Source organism: Pectinophora gossypiella, chromosome 6 (genome assembly GCF_024362695.1).
Source record: "Pectinophora gossypiella chromosome 6, ilPecGoss1.1, whole genome shotgun sequence".
NCBI lineage: Eukaryota > Metazoa > Arthropoda > Insecta > Lepidoptera > Gelechiidae > Pectinophora > Pectinophora gossypiella.
Window position 1 is genome coordinate 4,936,941 of NC_065409.1, and position 18,605 is coordinate 4,955,545.

Genomic DNA, 18,605 nt, shown 5'->3' on the forward strand with positions numbered 1-18,605 from the left:
TTCTTTTTTACGTGACTTATTTGCCACATATGGCATACACTACTAGGCCGGACAAATGGGGAGCGTTAAGGACTCGCACCCGGGGCTAGAGGCAAGGCTTCGGGTAAGTAGATACAATACTTTTTACCCAACTGCGGCGAAGTAAAAGGAGGCTTATGTTAGTGTTCCAACCTAACTTCTAAACCACCTGTCAGAACTTATTAACTTATATTTTTATAGTAGGTGTGGGTTAGGTAAGTACTCAATACAAACATTCTTTATTGCACAATGAAAGAAACGATTACAGAGGAAAGAGAGGCTTATCTAGTACAAGGCAATAGGCGCTTTCGCTTAAAGGGATTTCTTCCAGGCAACATTCGGGTGATGAAAAGAGGAAGCTATATAAAATAGTACGGATGCAAAACCTGTTAACCCGCTAGATGCCAAAAGTCAAATGCTCTAAAATCACCGTAAGTAATTTATTTCACAGAACCACACATCACCTATACGGTCTTTCCAAGGTAGGTACTTAGTGCGAAGTGCAAAAATGTCTGTCTAGTTTCCAGAAGTACTCAAACGGGTCCAACGGAATTTGTATGACATAATGAAATTATACGACAAAGGACTAGATTGTGCTGTGTACCTGTGAGTTGGTCGCGGTTTGTACTTGAGACCGCGTGGGCTTGCATAAGGACAGCCGGTTACTGGCCGCTCTACGTGCCTCGAATTCATTTCAAAACCAAATGTTCAAACTTTCTTAAACAAAATCCTCGCCGCCTACAATTCCTTCATAGATAACATTCTATAACACTATTATCGAATTGGCAATCACTTAAATCCGGTTCAATTTTCAAATCTTAACGGTGCCATTGTAGTTCGCGATACAGATATCCGATGCGGCTGTATTACGTGATGTCGTGTAGATAAGATGCGGTTAATAAGAAAAGAACGTTAACGGTTCATTGAAATCGAAAGAGTGGAGGACGTGAACGCAGAGGAACAGGTTCCGAGCGACATCCCGAGACGCGCGAGGCGGCGCGCGCGCAGTGCATCGTCGGACGCTTGTGTGCGCGAGCGCTTACCGAGCTAACACCCGCACGCGGGCTCACTCAAATCTCACTCATACCTACTAACTTCATTCTCATAAAATCAAATAAACTAACAGACATGTGCCGAAAACTGGTGTCTCAGTGATAGTGCATATTGGAAGAATTATGTTAAGTGGACTTGAGCTTTGATAAGTGTTCTGGTCATGGCGAGCTTCGAGGACCTCGCCTTCGATTGGGCGACGCTGTGTCAGGAATGTCCAGAATGCTGGACCACGTCAGGTGAGCCACTTTGATTTTATCATCTAGTCTATATAGTTGATTTGAGAAGTCTTGAACTTATAATGGGAGGAATTTCTGCGCGTGGTTACGATAGAATCTTCCAACTACCCTCGATTTTCTTTAATCAATGGTTGATACTCTTTGTTTTTCAGTAATCGTAAGTAAAGATTCATGTTGTTTTCTTATTTGTTTACCGTTGGTTATCCCCTTATCACGTTATGTTTCACTGGAATAACTCAATCGATATAATTTATGCACCATCGCATGCAGGTTAATGTGCATAACCAAGTTCAATGATCGGTCAGAGGAATAATAAGGTTTTTTTCATAACATGTACCGTTCTGATAATGACTTAATTAAAAGTAGGATCAATTTATAAAGTTGCACCTACTTATGTAATTTTAACAAAATCTTTGTAGAATCTTTGCGGGAAATACGAAGTAAAGTAATTCATAATCTCATTAGCGTTATCCCGTTTTTTAAAAGCTTAATATAGATAAATAAACAAAGACAAATAAATAAATAAAACATCTTTTCCTTCCTCAAAATCTTTATAAATCTCAACAATACAATACCTAACTTATCATCAAACATTGCCAATTATTTCCCACTTCTCGCTGGTCATTTAGAATAGTGTTTATTGTTTACATGTTACGCAACTATATTGTATTAACACAGACATACCTATCAAAATAAATAAATAACTACATAAATATAACTATTACGAAATTAATGAATATGAATAAATATATTAATAGTAACCGCACCTGCATCACGGTGGCTAAATGACTAACTTTACGATCTATTATAGCAATTATTGAATATGAGATTTTAATATTATTATTGGCGATTGAAATGATATATATATATATATATATAATATGATGATATATATACAAAATATACGCGGGATTTTCGTTGTAGTTGAAATAGTACTTAAGTAATTGTGATTGCGTGTGATAAAAATATTGCAACATCTCTGTAACAACATAGGCCGCTTGTATGCATTTAGGTGAGTAGGTAAGACGGTTAGAGAGATTAGATTATTTAGGAATACTTACTTAACTATTAGGGCTTACAAAGTATTATAAAATATTCATGATAAAAAAATAAGTACTTAATGTAGAAAACAGAATCAAGAACAGGAACTGAATCTTAAATATTAAGTAATATTAAGTACGTGCAGTAATATTGTAATTTTGCTATAATAATATTTTATTAAAGTTAATACGTAGGTCAATCAACCCACATTAAGATTAACTAATTAATCGGTTTCTGGTTGCTATGAGTTTATTTTATTACTTATTTAATTATTACATGGGTAATCCATACTTCATACATCATTATGGGTCTCTACGTACTGGATTCCTACTCAATTTGAAATAAGTAGGTAGATACTACCGTAATTTTTATACGCACATTGACTTCTGATTTTCGCATTGGGCATATATCTGTTCATTCATCTGTTCTTACATGATTGCAAAAAACTTTCTTTGAAGAGAAAGAAGTTTTACGTGATAAAAGACAGTTAACCTTGGTTACGTATGCTCATATGGTCATAACAGTGCAAATGTAATGTTTGAACTACGCGTGTTTACTTACCGTCTGTTATTGACGGTCACGCTTTCCGTCGAAAAACTTTAAAAATATTCTATGTTAAGTCGTCATGCATGGTTTGGGGCAAAAAAATGTGAAACGAGTGTAATGATGTTTGTGATCCCGGATCCTTTGTCATAGAAGTCGATCTAAAGACGACCTTCTCTTTTAATATTGTGGATGTATTACGCGAAGACGTAGGGGCATTGAGATCGTTAGTGAGCCATGTCAGGGGCCTTTGGCGGCTCAATCATAACCCTTACACCAGGGTTGATGAGGCTGGTGTTCCACCTCACAACCCACACGATAAGAAGGAAGTTCGTTAATAGTAGCATTTTATCTTTCGTTACAAATAGGTACTTGTCATATACAGTACTTAATACAGTCATGTTCATTATCACGTAATTCACTTAAGAATTCTGTCACATTAACATGTTTGGCATTTACTGAGACTTATAGTCCAATTTATCAAAAAAGGTAATTTGACATGGTACTAAAGTATATAGTGGCCGTATTTAGGCAGGTTTATTTATGTTATTTTGAGTTTGTTCTGACCATTTTATTTTTATTTTATTTAACACTAAGCTGAAAGTTTTGATCATTGCTTATGGTAATTAACTTTATAACTGTATACCTACCTAACTTAAGCTTATCTACAATTTCTAGTGTACTTTCAAATCTAAATTAATCGTAGGTATGAAAAAAATAGACTCTGTTTTAACTAACATTCATAATTGTTTTAATTGTTCTAGGTAGAAATGCCTACTTCAAAATATGTTTAGAATGTAATATGGTAATGTTCTTTACGAAGCATTTTTGAAATTCAATGTTACCGAAATCGGCCAGCGTATTTACATTAAATAAATTAGGCATTTAACAAGCAGTCAGTTTAGTCGAAGTAAAGTTAAGCAAATGAAAATATAAAGTCTAGCCTAGAACATTTGTCTATCCGATCGGAACTGAGTACCTAGAAAAGCATTGAATGGATCTTATTGCATTTAGTGCTTTATTCTTCTTTGAAATACCAAGCTGTGATTATATCTAGGTACGCTATCAATTTATTTGCTTCTCTATTCCTTGCTATTGTATTGATAAAATTAATGTATTCCCGCGAGCGTGACAACATATACTTATTGGCTGTTTTCGTGTGAATAATGTATGTTTTGTCCAAGATACTTCTTCTATCGTGTGGGTTATGAGGTGGATTACCAACCCCATCAACCCTGGTGTCAGGGTTATTGAGCCGCCAAAGGCCCCTGACATGACGAAATCCTACTAATAATGACAGATAAACTGTTTGAGGTGCTCATAAAAACCTCTTACTAATTCAGGTTTTTCACTAAGTGATTCTCGTGATTAAGTGTCTACTTCCGTTTATAAGTACTTACTAAGTATGTATTAATGATTAATCAATCAAAAAACCCTTACAAACTTTCTTTTCCTGGTTTTGTCAAAGGCTATCTATCATTTTTCGCACACGTTAATAAAAGTTATCGTGTTAATTTGCATGTGAGATCTATGTAATACATCAAAGTTTGACGGAGCGCAACGTTTACTAATATTCTTCCTTCCTACTGTAGTTATAAGAGTTATTTATGGATGTACTTTTCCGGGAAAAGGACGAAAGCTACTTTCAAAATAATAACTGTTTTGCATTTGTCTGGAGTTAGAACTGAAGCGACGGAAAACCATATCTAACATATTTCTTATGTTCTTTCCTTTTTTGGCCGACAATTTATGATTATTAATTTACATTTTATTACACTACTTACTCCTAAAAGCGAGACTGTATAACTTACATAATTACATGATTGTAGCGTTCTTAACATTTTTGACGTGTGTTGAACTCTAACGTTGGTGTTCAAAATATTGTAAGTAAATTATCAACAAACACAAAGACAAGCAAATTAGTGAGTAGCCATTCATTATGTGTTTTGTGCATAGTACATGTGGATACATGCCTTCCCTCAATAAACCGTAGGAGTCATGAAATATCTTACTCCACGACTCTGCTCCAATGCGAATTACTGACTGATTAGGTATCAAATTATACTATTAGGTAACAAAATATTGATACTATACACTCCTTACTAGACTCCTAATTATATCATTTAATGATAACGATTCGTCTTCTTTCAATCATATTATTCCGTGCTGGGATGTAGAGCTCGAATAAAAGATTTCCACTCCTCGCGATCTTTTGCAGGCTCTAGGTATATATCTTGTTTCTCTGTAACTATAAGAATTAAATGAGTAAAATAATACATGGTATGCATCTCATATTAGGGTAGATGCCAGTCACAGTAAAATTATTAAATGCTTCTTCTTCTGTCGTGTGGGTTGTGAGGTGAATTACCAACCTCATCAACCCTGGTGTTAGAGTTATTATTGAACCGCCAAAGGCCCTGACATGGCTCAAATTTAATACTAATCTAGAAATAGAAGGTAGAATTATCTTTCTTTCTTTCTCCCGCAATGCGTTTCACGGACTTCAAATAGATAACTTATGAAGTTATGACAATCTAAATTTCACCATACGCAGATAGTTAACTCTTCAAAACAATTTGCATTAAAATAATAGCAGTAATATGAATAACAGTCTCTAGTGGGCAATTTCTGTACAACTGAATAATTTTAAAAGTGATTCAGTTTTACTTTCGATTCCCGTCAAAGGTATTCATTATCATTTTGTAATATACCCTATACAATTATAAAAAAAATATTACCTTTAGCGATAATTGGTAATCTATTGGCATTGTTACTTTTTTTAATTAAGCGTGATTTTACTCACGATATTCCCACGATGAGTGTAGTTAAATTAAATTAATAGGCGCCACGTCATTGACCTTTTAATTATGATTATCGAATACTGAATTATCTTTATATCTCAATGTCTATATCTTATCCATATCCATTCATTGAACTTTCAAGGGTATAAAACAATGGTACCGAATACTCAGGGGGATTTAGAGTCCATATCAAGTGGAATTTCCTGTCGGAAAAGTCATGAAAATTTTTGTGTTTTTCTTTTTTTTTTCAATTATTTACTTATCTACATACTACATATTAATGGGCGCACATTTGTGTTTGTTGTAAAGTATCAGTCATATTTATCTAAAAAAATGTGATAGACTTTTTATACAAAGACACCCTGGAAGTTGTTATAAGTTGTACACTGTCTTTTTCGTCTACCTGAGTAAAGATTACGTTCCTCTATATTCCTGTCTATTGTTATAAAATCATTTAACTAAGTTTATAAGTACACAACCGCAGTTTCTAAGCCTTACCACAACAAACAAGTAATGTTGTATTGATACAAACAGGTGCAAAGTTATATATAAAATATTCTTATGCGTTTCAGTCTATTCTACTTTGATCTTGTAGGTACTACCTATTTATTCTACGTTTATTATCATTGTTTAAATGCATGACACGTTACCGCAAAAATTGACTTAATGTTTCTAATTTACATTAATTATTTCTAAAATTTCTAAAATAATTGTGTCAATATGTACTTTTAGGTATTAAGTACGAGTAGGTGGGTATATTCCGGCCGCGTCTGCTACGATTAACGTTAGGAAAGTAAATAAATGTCAATTTAATATCTTGATTTATTGTTCTTCAACTAAACAAGTTTATTACCATTCCGGGTTTACGAATTCTTGTTTTTTAAAGAGCCCAAAATATCTATGACGCATTCGGTATTCGTGACCGTTAAAAATGATAGTTTGACCGTTGCAAGGGACTCGACGACACCTGAATAATGATTAGGCGTTTGTTATACTTACACAGCCGTTAGAATGCCGATGTATCCGAATTCTTGGCCCAGAACCGATTGTGTACCTTTCAGTGTAAATGTTTGCATATTCTGGTAAATATATTTTTGGAATGTGTTCGTACAATCGCCCATATTTACACTCCATTTCATATAATACGCGCCATGGTACCTACCTACACTTCAGCCGTAAGGAATTACGTTTTCGCATCATAAATAAGGATTAGATACGTAATTCTATAGGGAAATAGGTAACTAGACCTTGCAATTTTGCGTTGTTTTTCATATAATTTTGTTTTTAACACGTTGCTTAATTTTTCACCATGTTTTGACACAAGGTAAGATAAGATAAGATATTTAAGTACTACTCTAGTCTAGTTTTAGTGTGTTTTATTCAAGTATTTTGTATAGACAGATGTGAGCATTCTTTCGGCACACGGATCAGAAAATACATAGTGACATGAACGACTATAGCTGTTGACGGATGTAGGTACAGTGACGTTTTACACAGAAATATATCTGTGTAATTAGACAGTGTTAACCGTTCTGTAGGAGCTCGGTGGCGCAGCGGTTAACGCGCTCGGTCTGCGATTGTTGAAGTAAAGCAACTTTCGCAAAGGCCGGTCATAGGATGGGTGACCACAAAAAAAAAGTTTTCATCTCGAGCTCCTCCGTGCACGTTAAGCCGTTGGTCCCGGCTGCATTAGCAGTCGTTAATAACCATCAATCCGCACTGGGCCCGCGTGATGGTTTAAGGCCCGATCTCCCTATCCATCCATAGGGAAGGCCCGTGCCCCAGCAGTAGGAACGTTAAAGGGCTGATGATGATGATGAACTGTTCTGTCGTTACTGCAAAATTTATAACGACGTTCGTAGCAGTTTTCAGATTTAGTACGTTAAGCCCTTACTGTCCATCAACGTGTGATATAGGTACTATTTAATTAACATTGTATTAATTATTTACACAACTGTAAAGACCCGAATAAAACTTTGACAATAGGTCTTTCATGCACGCTAAGCCTAATTAGACTTACTTTGCTTGTGGTAAGTAGGTAGCTTGTAATTGGCCTTTATTTACTACTAAGTGTAACATTGTGTGAATTAAGCTGTAAGCTCCCCAAACAAAATAAAATAAATAAATAAAATAAGTAATATATGAGTATAAGCAATTAAGCATAGAATAAGGAATAATACTATAAGTATGTTCAAATATTCTATGGTGCTTTATCCTCTTGCGGCCGCGATTTCCAAAACACAATATTTTGAATGTTTGGATTTTAAAAGGACATTCGATCTTACGATTCCAAACACTATTATCAGTGACACAATTTTGTCAACAGCAACTGTTACTAGTCCCGTTAAGCCTCTCTAATAGCATTTCACTTAAGTACATATTTCGTAAAGCTATAAGTTGATAGCAAACCTCAACTTGAACTTCACACTTAACTATGTGGTTGAAAACGAGATGCTAGCGGAAATTGTACGCAGCCGCCGCCGCCGGGTGATTTGTCACTTTCAAATGGTTTATTTTTGTAAAGTTAGATTATCTATCAAAAAATACATCTTACATACATGAGCTCGGTGGCGCAGCGGTTCACGTTTAAAAATAGTTTTCATCTCGAGCTCCTCCGTGCTTCGGAAGGCACGTTAAGTCGTTGGTCCCGGCTGCATTAGCAGTCGTTAATAACCATCAATCCGCACTGGGCCCGCGTGATAGTTTAAGGCCCGTTCTCCCTATCCATCCATAGGGAAGGCCCGTGCCCCAGCAGTGGGGACGTTAATAGGCTGATGATGATGATGACATTCATATGTATGTAACATATGAATAAATTCAAAAATATCTTTATTCAGTAAGTACCGCCCCGCCCGTGCCCTTCGTGAGTTACACTTTTAATCGCCAATTTTTACATAACGAACATCTCATCCTCCTAAAACTAATTCTCTCAGCCTGTATAGCCGATACATAATCTCACGTCCGTAAGCCCTAACGGGGTAGGCAGAGTTACAAGTAAACAAAGACAACTTGCAGCCTTTGTTGATACGAAGTCTTAAGATGGATATGATGAACCTAATGGTGAAACGGGATCATTGAAAAATACACGTAAATAATATACCATATTTTTATGAATCCACACATTTTCAGAAAATTTACAAAAAACCTTATTTACTTAATTTGTGTTTTAGACGTGAGTTGATAGGGTTTGCGTTGTAGAGACTCACATTTATGATCATCTGCACCAATTTTATTTTGATTACCTGATACCATTAATTTTCTCTATTATGTGACTAAAACAATCAATTTATTTAGATACTTACCTATTTATTTTTACTGCCACACCGTAGTGGTACCGACACTGCCACCAAAAATTTAAAAAAAAATCAAAAATATTTATTTTTCAAAATTGACTTACAAAGTTAGTGCTTTTTGAACGTCAAAAAATTAAATTACATAATATGTAACTAGCTGTAAAACTACTACCACATCGGAATCTGTAACGCTGAGGGAAAGACGTGGCCAGAAAACCTCCCAGCACAGGGCCCTAGTCAGTCCTACTGTTTCATGTTTTCCTTTCATTTCTTTTTTTTTTTAAATCCAGTTTGTATTACATAATTTATAGACTTAAATACAATGGTATTCCAATTACAGTCGGTGGAACTAACTTAAGTTTAATTTAATGTGACAGTTCTGAAACTAGCTCCCCTCTCTTTCTTATTCTTATCGTAAGTAAAGGATAGCACTATTTTAAAACGACCACACTAAATGAAAATTAAGTTTTTATCGCCAGAATAAGCACCAGTATTATGATTTCTATGATCATAGGTATTTCTAATGTTAGTTAGAACGATGATGCAAATCGTTTTTATTTTTCCATTTCTCGTGGACCGTGATTGTTTTTCTACATCAGTGTGTGTAAATATAACGTGCATATGTAGATGCACTCCATACATTATAGGCTAATGATTGTTTTTACATTACATTTCTTAGCAGCTCGAGAATAAGAGTGCGATAATCGAGACTTTTTTTGTCTCGATATGTGATTTGATTATAATAGTTCCTAGAATTTGAGATGTTGCGTCGGTTAGTGCCGGTCAGTGATTCAATTTTACTGTAAGTACATTTCGATGCCTTATAGTCTTCTTCTATCGTGTGGGCTATGAGGTGGAGTACCAACCTCATCAACCCTGGTGTCAGGGTTACTATTGAGCAGTCAAAGGCCCCTGACATGGCTCCTGTAACGACTACGTACTTACATCAGTAAGTAGTTACCGGGACCAACGGCTTAACGTGCCTTCCGAAGCACGGATCATCTTACTTTCGGACAATCAAGTGATCAGCTTGTAATGTCCTAACCAAACTAGGGATCCAAGATTGTCCCTGTTCGCTCTAGTCCCAATAGTTCAACTGGTAAGACTACTCGGTAAAACTACTGCGAATCCAGGAAAGATATGCCGCTTACTGAGCAGATACCTACACATAGAAAAAAGAACTGTACTTTATTGCACTTAACAACTAGTTACATCACAAACATGAAATGGACGTTTACAAGGGAGGACTTATCTCTGAGAGAGATCTCTTCCAGCCAACCCAGTATCTATACCTATATCTGTACCTATATCTCACAATATGATGAAAGAGTACATGTTTAAGAACAATACCTATAACGACCCGACGACCTGTGACGAATAATACCTATGTATATATATTTATGCTATATCTAAGCAACATATAAAGAACATATCATGCATACCTATTCATTAACCACACATAGGTACATTCTCTCTAACACACACACATAAGGTTAGTGGAAGCTGTCATAACAATGGCAGCCTCCGACACCAAGAGGGCTTAGAATCTCGTAGGTCTAACCAAACACATATCTACATGCACACATACATATGTACACGACATATGTGTTGTCTTAAAACTAATATAATTAATAACAATGGAAATAAAGTTAAAGAAAAACTGTTGAAATAAAACACATCACTGTTTAAAAATAGTAAGTAAACCAATTTCTAAAACAAGATATAATGAAGCGATGGCATGCCAGGACAAACCCAAGACGGTTTATTGGTATGTCTGCATTATTCCATTTATATGTACATTTTTTTGGTTAAATAAAAAAAAAATTGCAGGCTTTATGAAGTACCGGAATTGTGCAAAAATATCAATTAATGCGGAAAACAGAGCCCACTAACTAACATATTAAAAGAAACTTATCAGGAAATATGTTTTTCTCGCAGTTATTCAACGTAACGTCATTTTTGAAGTAGGTATTTTTTTATGTAAGTAAGTAGATTTACATCTGCGGCCCTTATATGTATGTTTATTGCTTTGTGTCTCTAGCGATAAAATTACTGTGCAACTAATTATCATTCATACTTACATTTAAACAGTGTGAATAATATCTTAATTAGTAAATTCTTGTGGAATTACTCTATTGTTTTTGGAATGTAGAGATGGATGATAGGTGCGGACATAATCTCGAAAGGTATTTTATCAAGATGGACGAATGAACTTTAGGAAGATGTAGAACAGAGATAAATGTAATGTTATCCATAGCCAAAGTTTATTGTTATGACTCTAAATTGTATTACATGCTAATAAAAATGACTGGCTATTTTGTAATAGGCAGAAGAACTAAGTAGGTAGGTACCGATTTGATAGATAGAAAATGGCAAGCTCATAAGATACATCGAACGGGGGTATAACAACAATTAGTAAGATAGGTTAGGTTGGGTTAGATTAGGAAAAGATATTTAGTTAAAAACACCGTACCATGTATGTGAATAAATATTAATTTAATTATTTTTTACCTATCTGACTATCTCACCACCACCACCACCGTCCACCCGGCTGTATCCTGGTGACAGACGGATGGACGGACGGACAGCGGAGTCTTAGTAATAGGGTCCGTTTTTTACCCTTTGGGTAGGGAAACCTAAAAACAACATACTTAACACATTCCCAAATGCTACATCGAGCTTTTAAACAATAAAAACATGAGTAAGTACTTACACAAGTACTTAAATTATTTTCTGAAAAATGTGTAGGTAAGTATACTTATTTAATAAATTAAGTAATTGAATTTAATTAGAAATACCTATACTCAATTTGTATAAAACAAAAGGGCTAAGTATGTGATTTACACAACACATAAGTAATAATAATAATAATCATGGGCTTATAAATAAATAAATTTCATTATCGATGTGAGCGATGTCTTGTAAAACAGCTCAGCAGGAGGAGTAGTCCAACAGTGCCATTTCGACACATCGTAATAGTGATGTTACGTTAGAAGAGCTTTATTACCTAGCTTTTAGGCAGATGGGATTAGAGTACAAGAAAGACCAATTTGAAAAACAAAAGCAGCGAGTTTCCTTACTGTTAAAGCGTTTTTACAACGAGAACATTCCCACTTTGTCATGCATAGCACATTCTATGTTTTTATTTAGTTCTATATCATACTCGGTAGTTAGGTATGTATAAAAGGACAGATTACATTTCTTGTTGTACTACACACTACACATAGGTAGGTATAATCACTCCGTAATAATATCTTGTGTCTTTTTAATCATGCTCGTGGGATATGAGCCAAGTCATTGCAACTTTAGAATGCTGTGAAGAAAATTTCTCAACGTCTATTCTATGCATGGTCTGCGGTGAATAGACCAGGTGTAAAAAATAGAATATATCCATGTCTTTTGTCATCCCAAAATTTACTTCTTCTCTTCTGTGGGTCAATGACCAACCTCTTCTCTGGGTCAGGGTTGCTATGTAATGACTACATAGTACCGTAAGTTAGACCATGCGTAGATTACAGGAAGGAAATGTTATAGGAAGTGGGTTTAAAAGCCTCCTGTATAGATGCAGGACTAAGAGTAAAGAAAAAAGAAAACTTGACTGTATGTCAAGTAGACATCTGTCACTCGTAGACTAATTTCCTTCCACGTAATATGCCATAAAAGGAACCGGGGTATGCCTCATACCCCCTCCGTTTGAGGGGAAGCCTGAGCGGGACGTATATACTTAGGCATATAACGAGGAAAGTGATAAGTATGAATTTGGATGGATATAGATAAGGTGTGTGTATATGTATTGTGTGAAGAAGGATATGCGTGTGAAAGGCGCTAGTACTGAGGTGGCGACTGACAGAGCTGAATGGTAGAGGAATAATATACATGTTGTGACGATTCTACTTAAAGTGGGATAAGAACAGGAGGATGATAATGTAGAGAAGGGAATGTTAAATTGGTTTTGACACAGAGTTATGAAGGATAATAGGATTACGAAAGCGGTATATAAAGCGAAAGTAGATAGTAGGGCTGGCAGAGGAAGACCTAGAAGGACGTACATTGTCCTAATTGGAGATGTCCTTAGAAAAGATTTAGTACTACCCTGAACCGGCGTGCGTGTATGAAACGATTGATGAATGTGGAGAAAGCAAGAGAAGCGTGTCAGGATCAAAGCAAATGTACCCTGGTGGGAAATAGAATAGAAATTGTTTATTATAAAAGGACGCCACACACAAAAACAAGATAATAACATCATTTAAAATTTTCACAAAACAATTACAATAAGCGTAGAGAATGTTCATTAGAATGATCATAAGGTGGTGGTGGACGTCCTGAGATAACGCAAACCACGACCCTGGTATTATGTGGACCCTGCTGGGTGAAATAGGCGTCAGTTTTGTATGTATGTATATACTTTTGTAAGTTCCTACCTAATTGTTGTTTTTTCTGGTGCATTCAAGTTTATTTGTATGTGTACATGTTATATTTGAAATTTCTCAACCGCCCATTGAATACCAGTCTGGTGTCGATTGGCAAGCCGACCAACCTGTTTGAGAGGACCCACCCCATATCCTGTAACACTTTATCACAGCTAATGTTGCTCCAACGCTGGCGAAATGTACGAGTTTGGATAACTATATATAGGTAGCTATATACCTGTTTTTCTAATGGAGATATAGTGTTTCTTAACTCGATACCGCACCTGGTCTTGGGCCTGTTTAGGGATTAGTTAGCAAGTTATGATGTGAGATTATGTTGCGGTCATGTTTAATTAGTAAGGTCCGGACTATACGCATCATAAAAAGCATATATATATTAATATATCATTGCATGAAAAATGCTTTATATAAGTACTATATACAGGGTGTTAGTGACATCGTAAAAAAAAATGAGATAATTAAATCGAAACAATCTAACCCAGTCTTGAACCCGCAGCTCTTGTCGAGTGCTATATAAACAGAAAAAAAAATTATACAATATACATTATATTTTCATGAAAGAAGACATTATTGCTAGAAATAAAGGATAAGAAAATGACGTAAACTAAAACCTGTACATGCGGACAGGGCTTTGAACAAAAGAGCATAGACCCCCTGAGACTATCCCATTACATGTCTCACTCACGCTTGGCCGTTGACACCTGTAGGCTTGCACGCTCAAGCAAATAGCGGAACCGAAGCGAGCCCACACTGAGATGTACCTACCTACATAGATTTATTATAATTATATTTTCACAGCCTTATATGGCTTTTATGAGATGGTTTAGATAGGCATTAAAAAAAAAGTATTTACACGAATTTATTTCAATTACACAAAGTATGCGAGATTTGGGCACTCTCAGGTCTGTTGTCTTAGCTCTCCTCTTGTCTGGCCAAGTAGTTAGCTACAAGACTCACGTCAAAAAAATGTAATGTGCGATTTGACTACTTATGTTTTCCTTTACTTGATCAGCGTATCTTTCCACCTATTGTTTTCATTGACCCCTCAATAATCTTTATTTGAAAAAAATAAAGAACCGTGGTAGCCCTTTTGGTAGAACGCTTGCCTTTCACTTTGAGGTCGCAGGTTCGAGGAAAGTCACATTTACGAGAAATGCATTTTCGGAGGTATGTGACCTAACCTGTATTGGGCTGGGTTTTTCCTTCGCGGGTTAAAAGGTCCACACAGGCAGTCGCTTCTGTAAAAAACCGGTCCTGTCAAACCTTCAGGTTAGGTAAGCGAACCCTGTGAAAAACGGGATAATGCTAGGGAGATGATAGATAGTAATAATAATAATTATTATTTAGTAAAATAAAGAATACTTATATTATGTTCTTGATGGTCTCAAGTTTCTATAACTACAAACGTCATACGTGTCCTAGCCGGAGTCGGTTCACGGCGCACAAGCGCGCGAACTTTAGATCCCCGGCGTGAAATCTCGGGTTACGCAAAAATCACTTCATGGGAGAGAACTTTGAAAAATAACAATGGATAAATAGACAATAGAATGACCAAGATCTTTTTGTGGGACATGTGATACCATAACACTTTTTTATTTAATGTTATCCGACACTATGCAGGCTACAAATGCGAATCATGTAGGTACCTACTGTCTAGTGCTAGCTAGGTAGTAATATGAAAATACGTTTTGTTGTTCACTCTGATAAAACGGTCTTACAAGAGATTGTAATAAATCAAATCAACAGAAAGGTCCCTAAGTAGACTACAAAGAACTAAGTATACTTACTTCATCACCAATTTAAGAGCCACGCTCTTTTCGGTGCAGCATTTCCATGCTAACCCAAACCCGAACCCGTTATTATGTGCTTTAATTATTTCCATGCTACTTTTTCATGCAATAATATACTTACTTACTTACTGAAAAATGGTTATTTTGTTATTCATTTAACATTCTCATCTCATCATCACCAGCCCATTAACGTCCCCACTGCTGGGGCACGGGCCTTCCCTATGGATGGATAGGGAGATCGGGCCTTAAACCATCACGCGGGCCCAGTGCGGATTGATGGTTATTAACGACTGCTAATGCTGCCGGGACCAACGGCTTAACGTGCCTTCCGAAGCACGGAGGAGCTCGAGATGAAAACTTTTTTTTTTGTGGTCACCCATCCTATGACCGGCCTTTGCGAAAGTTGCTTTACTTCAACAATTGCAGACCGAACGCGTTAACCGCTGCACCACCGAGCTCCTCATACTCATCTATCGAACTATATTGTTCTTCATTTACCAATACTTATAAGGACAGTAGTCACTCATTTCCTCACTAAGAACCTCTTGAATACATTAGCTTTACTTTTACTCAATTATTAGGCACATTAAGCCGTTGGACCCGGTTACTACTTATTAATATGAGGGGCTTTTAGCGGCTCAATAGTAACCCTGACACCAGGGTTGATAAAGTTGATAATCCACCTCACAACCCACACGATGGAAGACTGTTACTCAATCACATCTAACATTGCTCTTTTTTCACATCAGTATGGTAATGTCGGGATGTTTCTTTTTGTTACTTAACATAATTTGACCATAAGCCATCAAGCAGTTATTGTTGCTCTTCTTAGTGATAGAATCTCTCGGGACCAGCCCACGACGAACGATGTTGCCAAACCTAAATGTTCGTACGCATTTCGTGATAAAATAGAATGCCAATTTTGGACGCTACTTCGTAATAGTCTTAAATGTGAACGAACCTTATTAGCATTTTAAAGAGGATGTTCGGAGTTATAAGATATTGTATAAGAGTAATTTTCACACAAGTTTTCATAAACATTTCAGGTACGTTTCGCGTATTGAAACGGTTTGTTTAAAGGTAACTAGAGAACCTGTAACTTGAATCAGGGTAATAAAAAATGTTCAGTAACTCTTTCTTTAATTTTCCCACACTCTTTAAATTATTAAGTATCTGTATCTACTACAACTAAAACTCATTAAAAATAATTAAACCAATAAAACTTAGAAATGAAAACAACTAAATCAGTAAAATTCCTAAATAACTTACTACACATGTCTTTTAAGGCGTGACTTGTAGTTTGATGTCATGTGAACTCCCACTTTACGCAAATTCTATCTATGTACAAAAACTCATCACTTCACTGTTTTAACACCAGTTTTTCATTTATAATTACGACACAAAAACAATTTATTGCATTATTACTTTTCGAAAATCGTAATCGTTTTACTTTGAGCAGTCCAGAACAATGCGGTCGTTGAAATTGTTGAAGATTATGTTATATACGGTACAATTCTGTAATTATTGCACTGTCCGAAATGAAGTACTCTTAGCCCGTAGCTTTGTGGTCTTGAGGCTTCCTCTTGGAAGAAGCAGAGGTTGTCGTATGTTACCAGATCGTTGCCACATACTGGCATATACTCGTAACTGCAATCGGACCTGCACGGTCCCATGTGAGCGACATCCAGTTGGTGGTTGAAAACCCGAGCCATTTCCAAGTCACACCAAGTAGTGTACAACGATCCATCAGTCCCACATATCGGCCCGATGGTGCGGTAAGCCACAGGACAGTATACTTCGTCACTCCTCACCAACACAAGAAACGCCATCACCACTGGAAAAAAATAAAACATGAGAATTACGAAAAAGTCACTGCAACATAGTGTTACTATTTTTGAAATTTCTAATTCAAAAATTGAACTTTCGGAATATTTCAAATTTGGATTCGGAACTTTTTACGAGTGCTAACATTTTGATGAACAATATTTTTAGTCACTTCTTTAAATTAGTTATGTCAAAGTATGAAATAATTTAAAAAAATCACACACACGTGAGAGTTGGAAAGCAGCCCACCTGTCGCAGTAACACATGGTCGGAAACTGAGGATTACGACAGCTCTTTGCTTTTGTAAACCAATGACCTATTCCATTGTCTGTTGTCGCGAAATGTTTTCAAACGGACATCGTCATCTTAGATTAATTTTTGATCACAACTCGGTCGACAGTCGAGGTGAATGTGAAACGGGAAGTTCTATGAATCATTTTAATTGGAGAACTTGAATCGCCGAAGGGCCGGATGGTTTATGATCTTTCTAACGTTAATAGTCGCGTGGGAAGACTTTTTAGAGGAAGTTTTAGATATAGCTTGTACGTTTACTATTTTGTTAATAGTCAGCAATACTTCAGCAGTGTCAGGCGGCCTCAATACCGATTGAGAAAAGGGTTAGTTTCATATTTTCACATTCCATTCCATTATAATATTATAAGCGTTCTTTTATCAGTCTCGGTTATAAAAATTTTGAAATTGTGCCTACGAATCGAATTCTTAGGTAATTCGTGCGATAAAAGGGAATGTTGTTATCAGTGACGGCGGCGCAAGGCGGTCGAGGCGATTGTCCGAAAGGCACGAGATCGCGTCGGTCACGATTCGTGCTCGGTGCGCCCAAATGTTAACGAGGTGCGCGGGCGCAAACGAAAGCGAACTTTAGCGCAGCCATTGTTTAAGGAACAGGTGCACCTAAAGATCCGTCGATAGTCGTTATTTCGTAATATTTGACAACATCTTGCGTAAGCTTTACACTTTACAACATTCCATCAAATGGGAATCTATTTCACGGTTCAAATCAAAATACTTCCATGTTTACAACCTTCCTAACTCATTATAAAGTCGATATTTAACGCACATGACCGGAAAATTGTTGATTGACCCCAGGTGGGTGCAGTTGTTAAAATATCACGAAACATATAAAATGCTCGTTTCCGGCAATTTACAATAAAATGTACAATAATAGTTAAGATGAAATAGCTCATCGTGTAATCGCATTTACTTATTGATTGAGAAATAAATCAATTTAAAAATTGTTTGTTATTGATTATTGCCGTCGATATTATTATATAAAATTGTACTTTCAGCTTTTAAGCTTCCGTAATCCGAAAGTTACGAATTATGTTGGTATTCACGAGACAACTGTGAAATCTGATCTTCCACATCTTCCATTTATGTTTGCAGAAAAAAGAAGTAGACCCGGGTCTACGCTCTGGTGATTTGCCATGAAAACTTAATTCCATCAATACCTTTAAAACTAATATTGTTTTAAAAATATGGGAACTATCACCGATAAGAGGTGTATCACTTTTTTTGACGTTACTTGTACTGGATTTGCCGCAAATACAATTAACGA

General features: G+C 36.1%; 2 protein-coding genes across 3 annotated transcripts in view; one reads left to right on the plus strand and one right to left on the minus strand.

The window, feature by feature from the left end:
* The first annotated feature begins 1,017 nt into the window (after positions 1–1,017).
* LOC126367464 (cerebellar degeneration-related protein 2-like) overlaps positions 1,018–18,605 on the plus strand; it is a 91,384-nt gene continuing 73,796 nt past the window's right edge. The window contains exon 1 of the mRNA XM_050010979.1: positions 1,018–1,307. Within this exon, the coding sequence (XP_049866936.1) occupies positions 1,232–1,307 (76 nt within the window). The 5' untranslated portion in view covers positions 1,018–1,231. The remainder of the gene's footprint in view (positions 1,308–18,605) is intronic.
* Positions 16,436–18,605, minus strand: part of LOC126367509 (serine protease inhibitor dipetalogastin-like) — a 30,996-nt gene continuing 28,826 nt past the window's right edge. For both annotated transcript variants that reach the window (XR_007566494.1, XM_050011054.1), the window contains exon 2: positions 16,436–17,039. Coding sequence is in view for 1 of the 2 variants with exons in the window: in XM_050011054.1 (XP_049867011.1) it covers positions 16,699–17,039 (341 nt within the window). In the remaining variant the exon portion in view is untranslated. The remainder of the gene's footprint in view (positions 17,040–18,605) is intronic.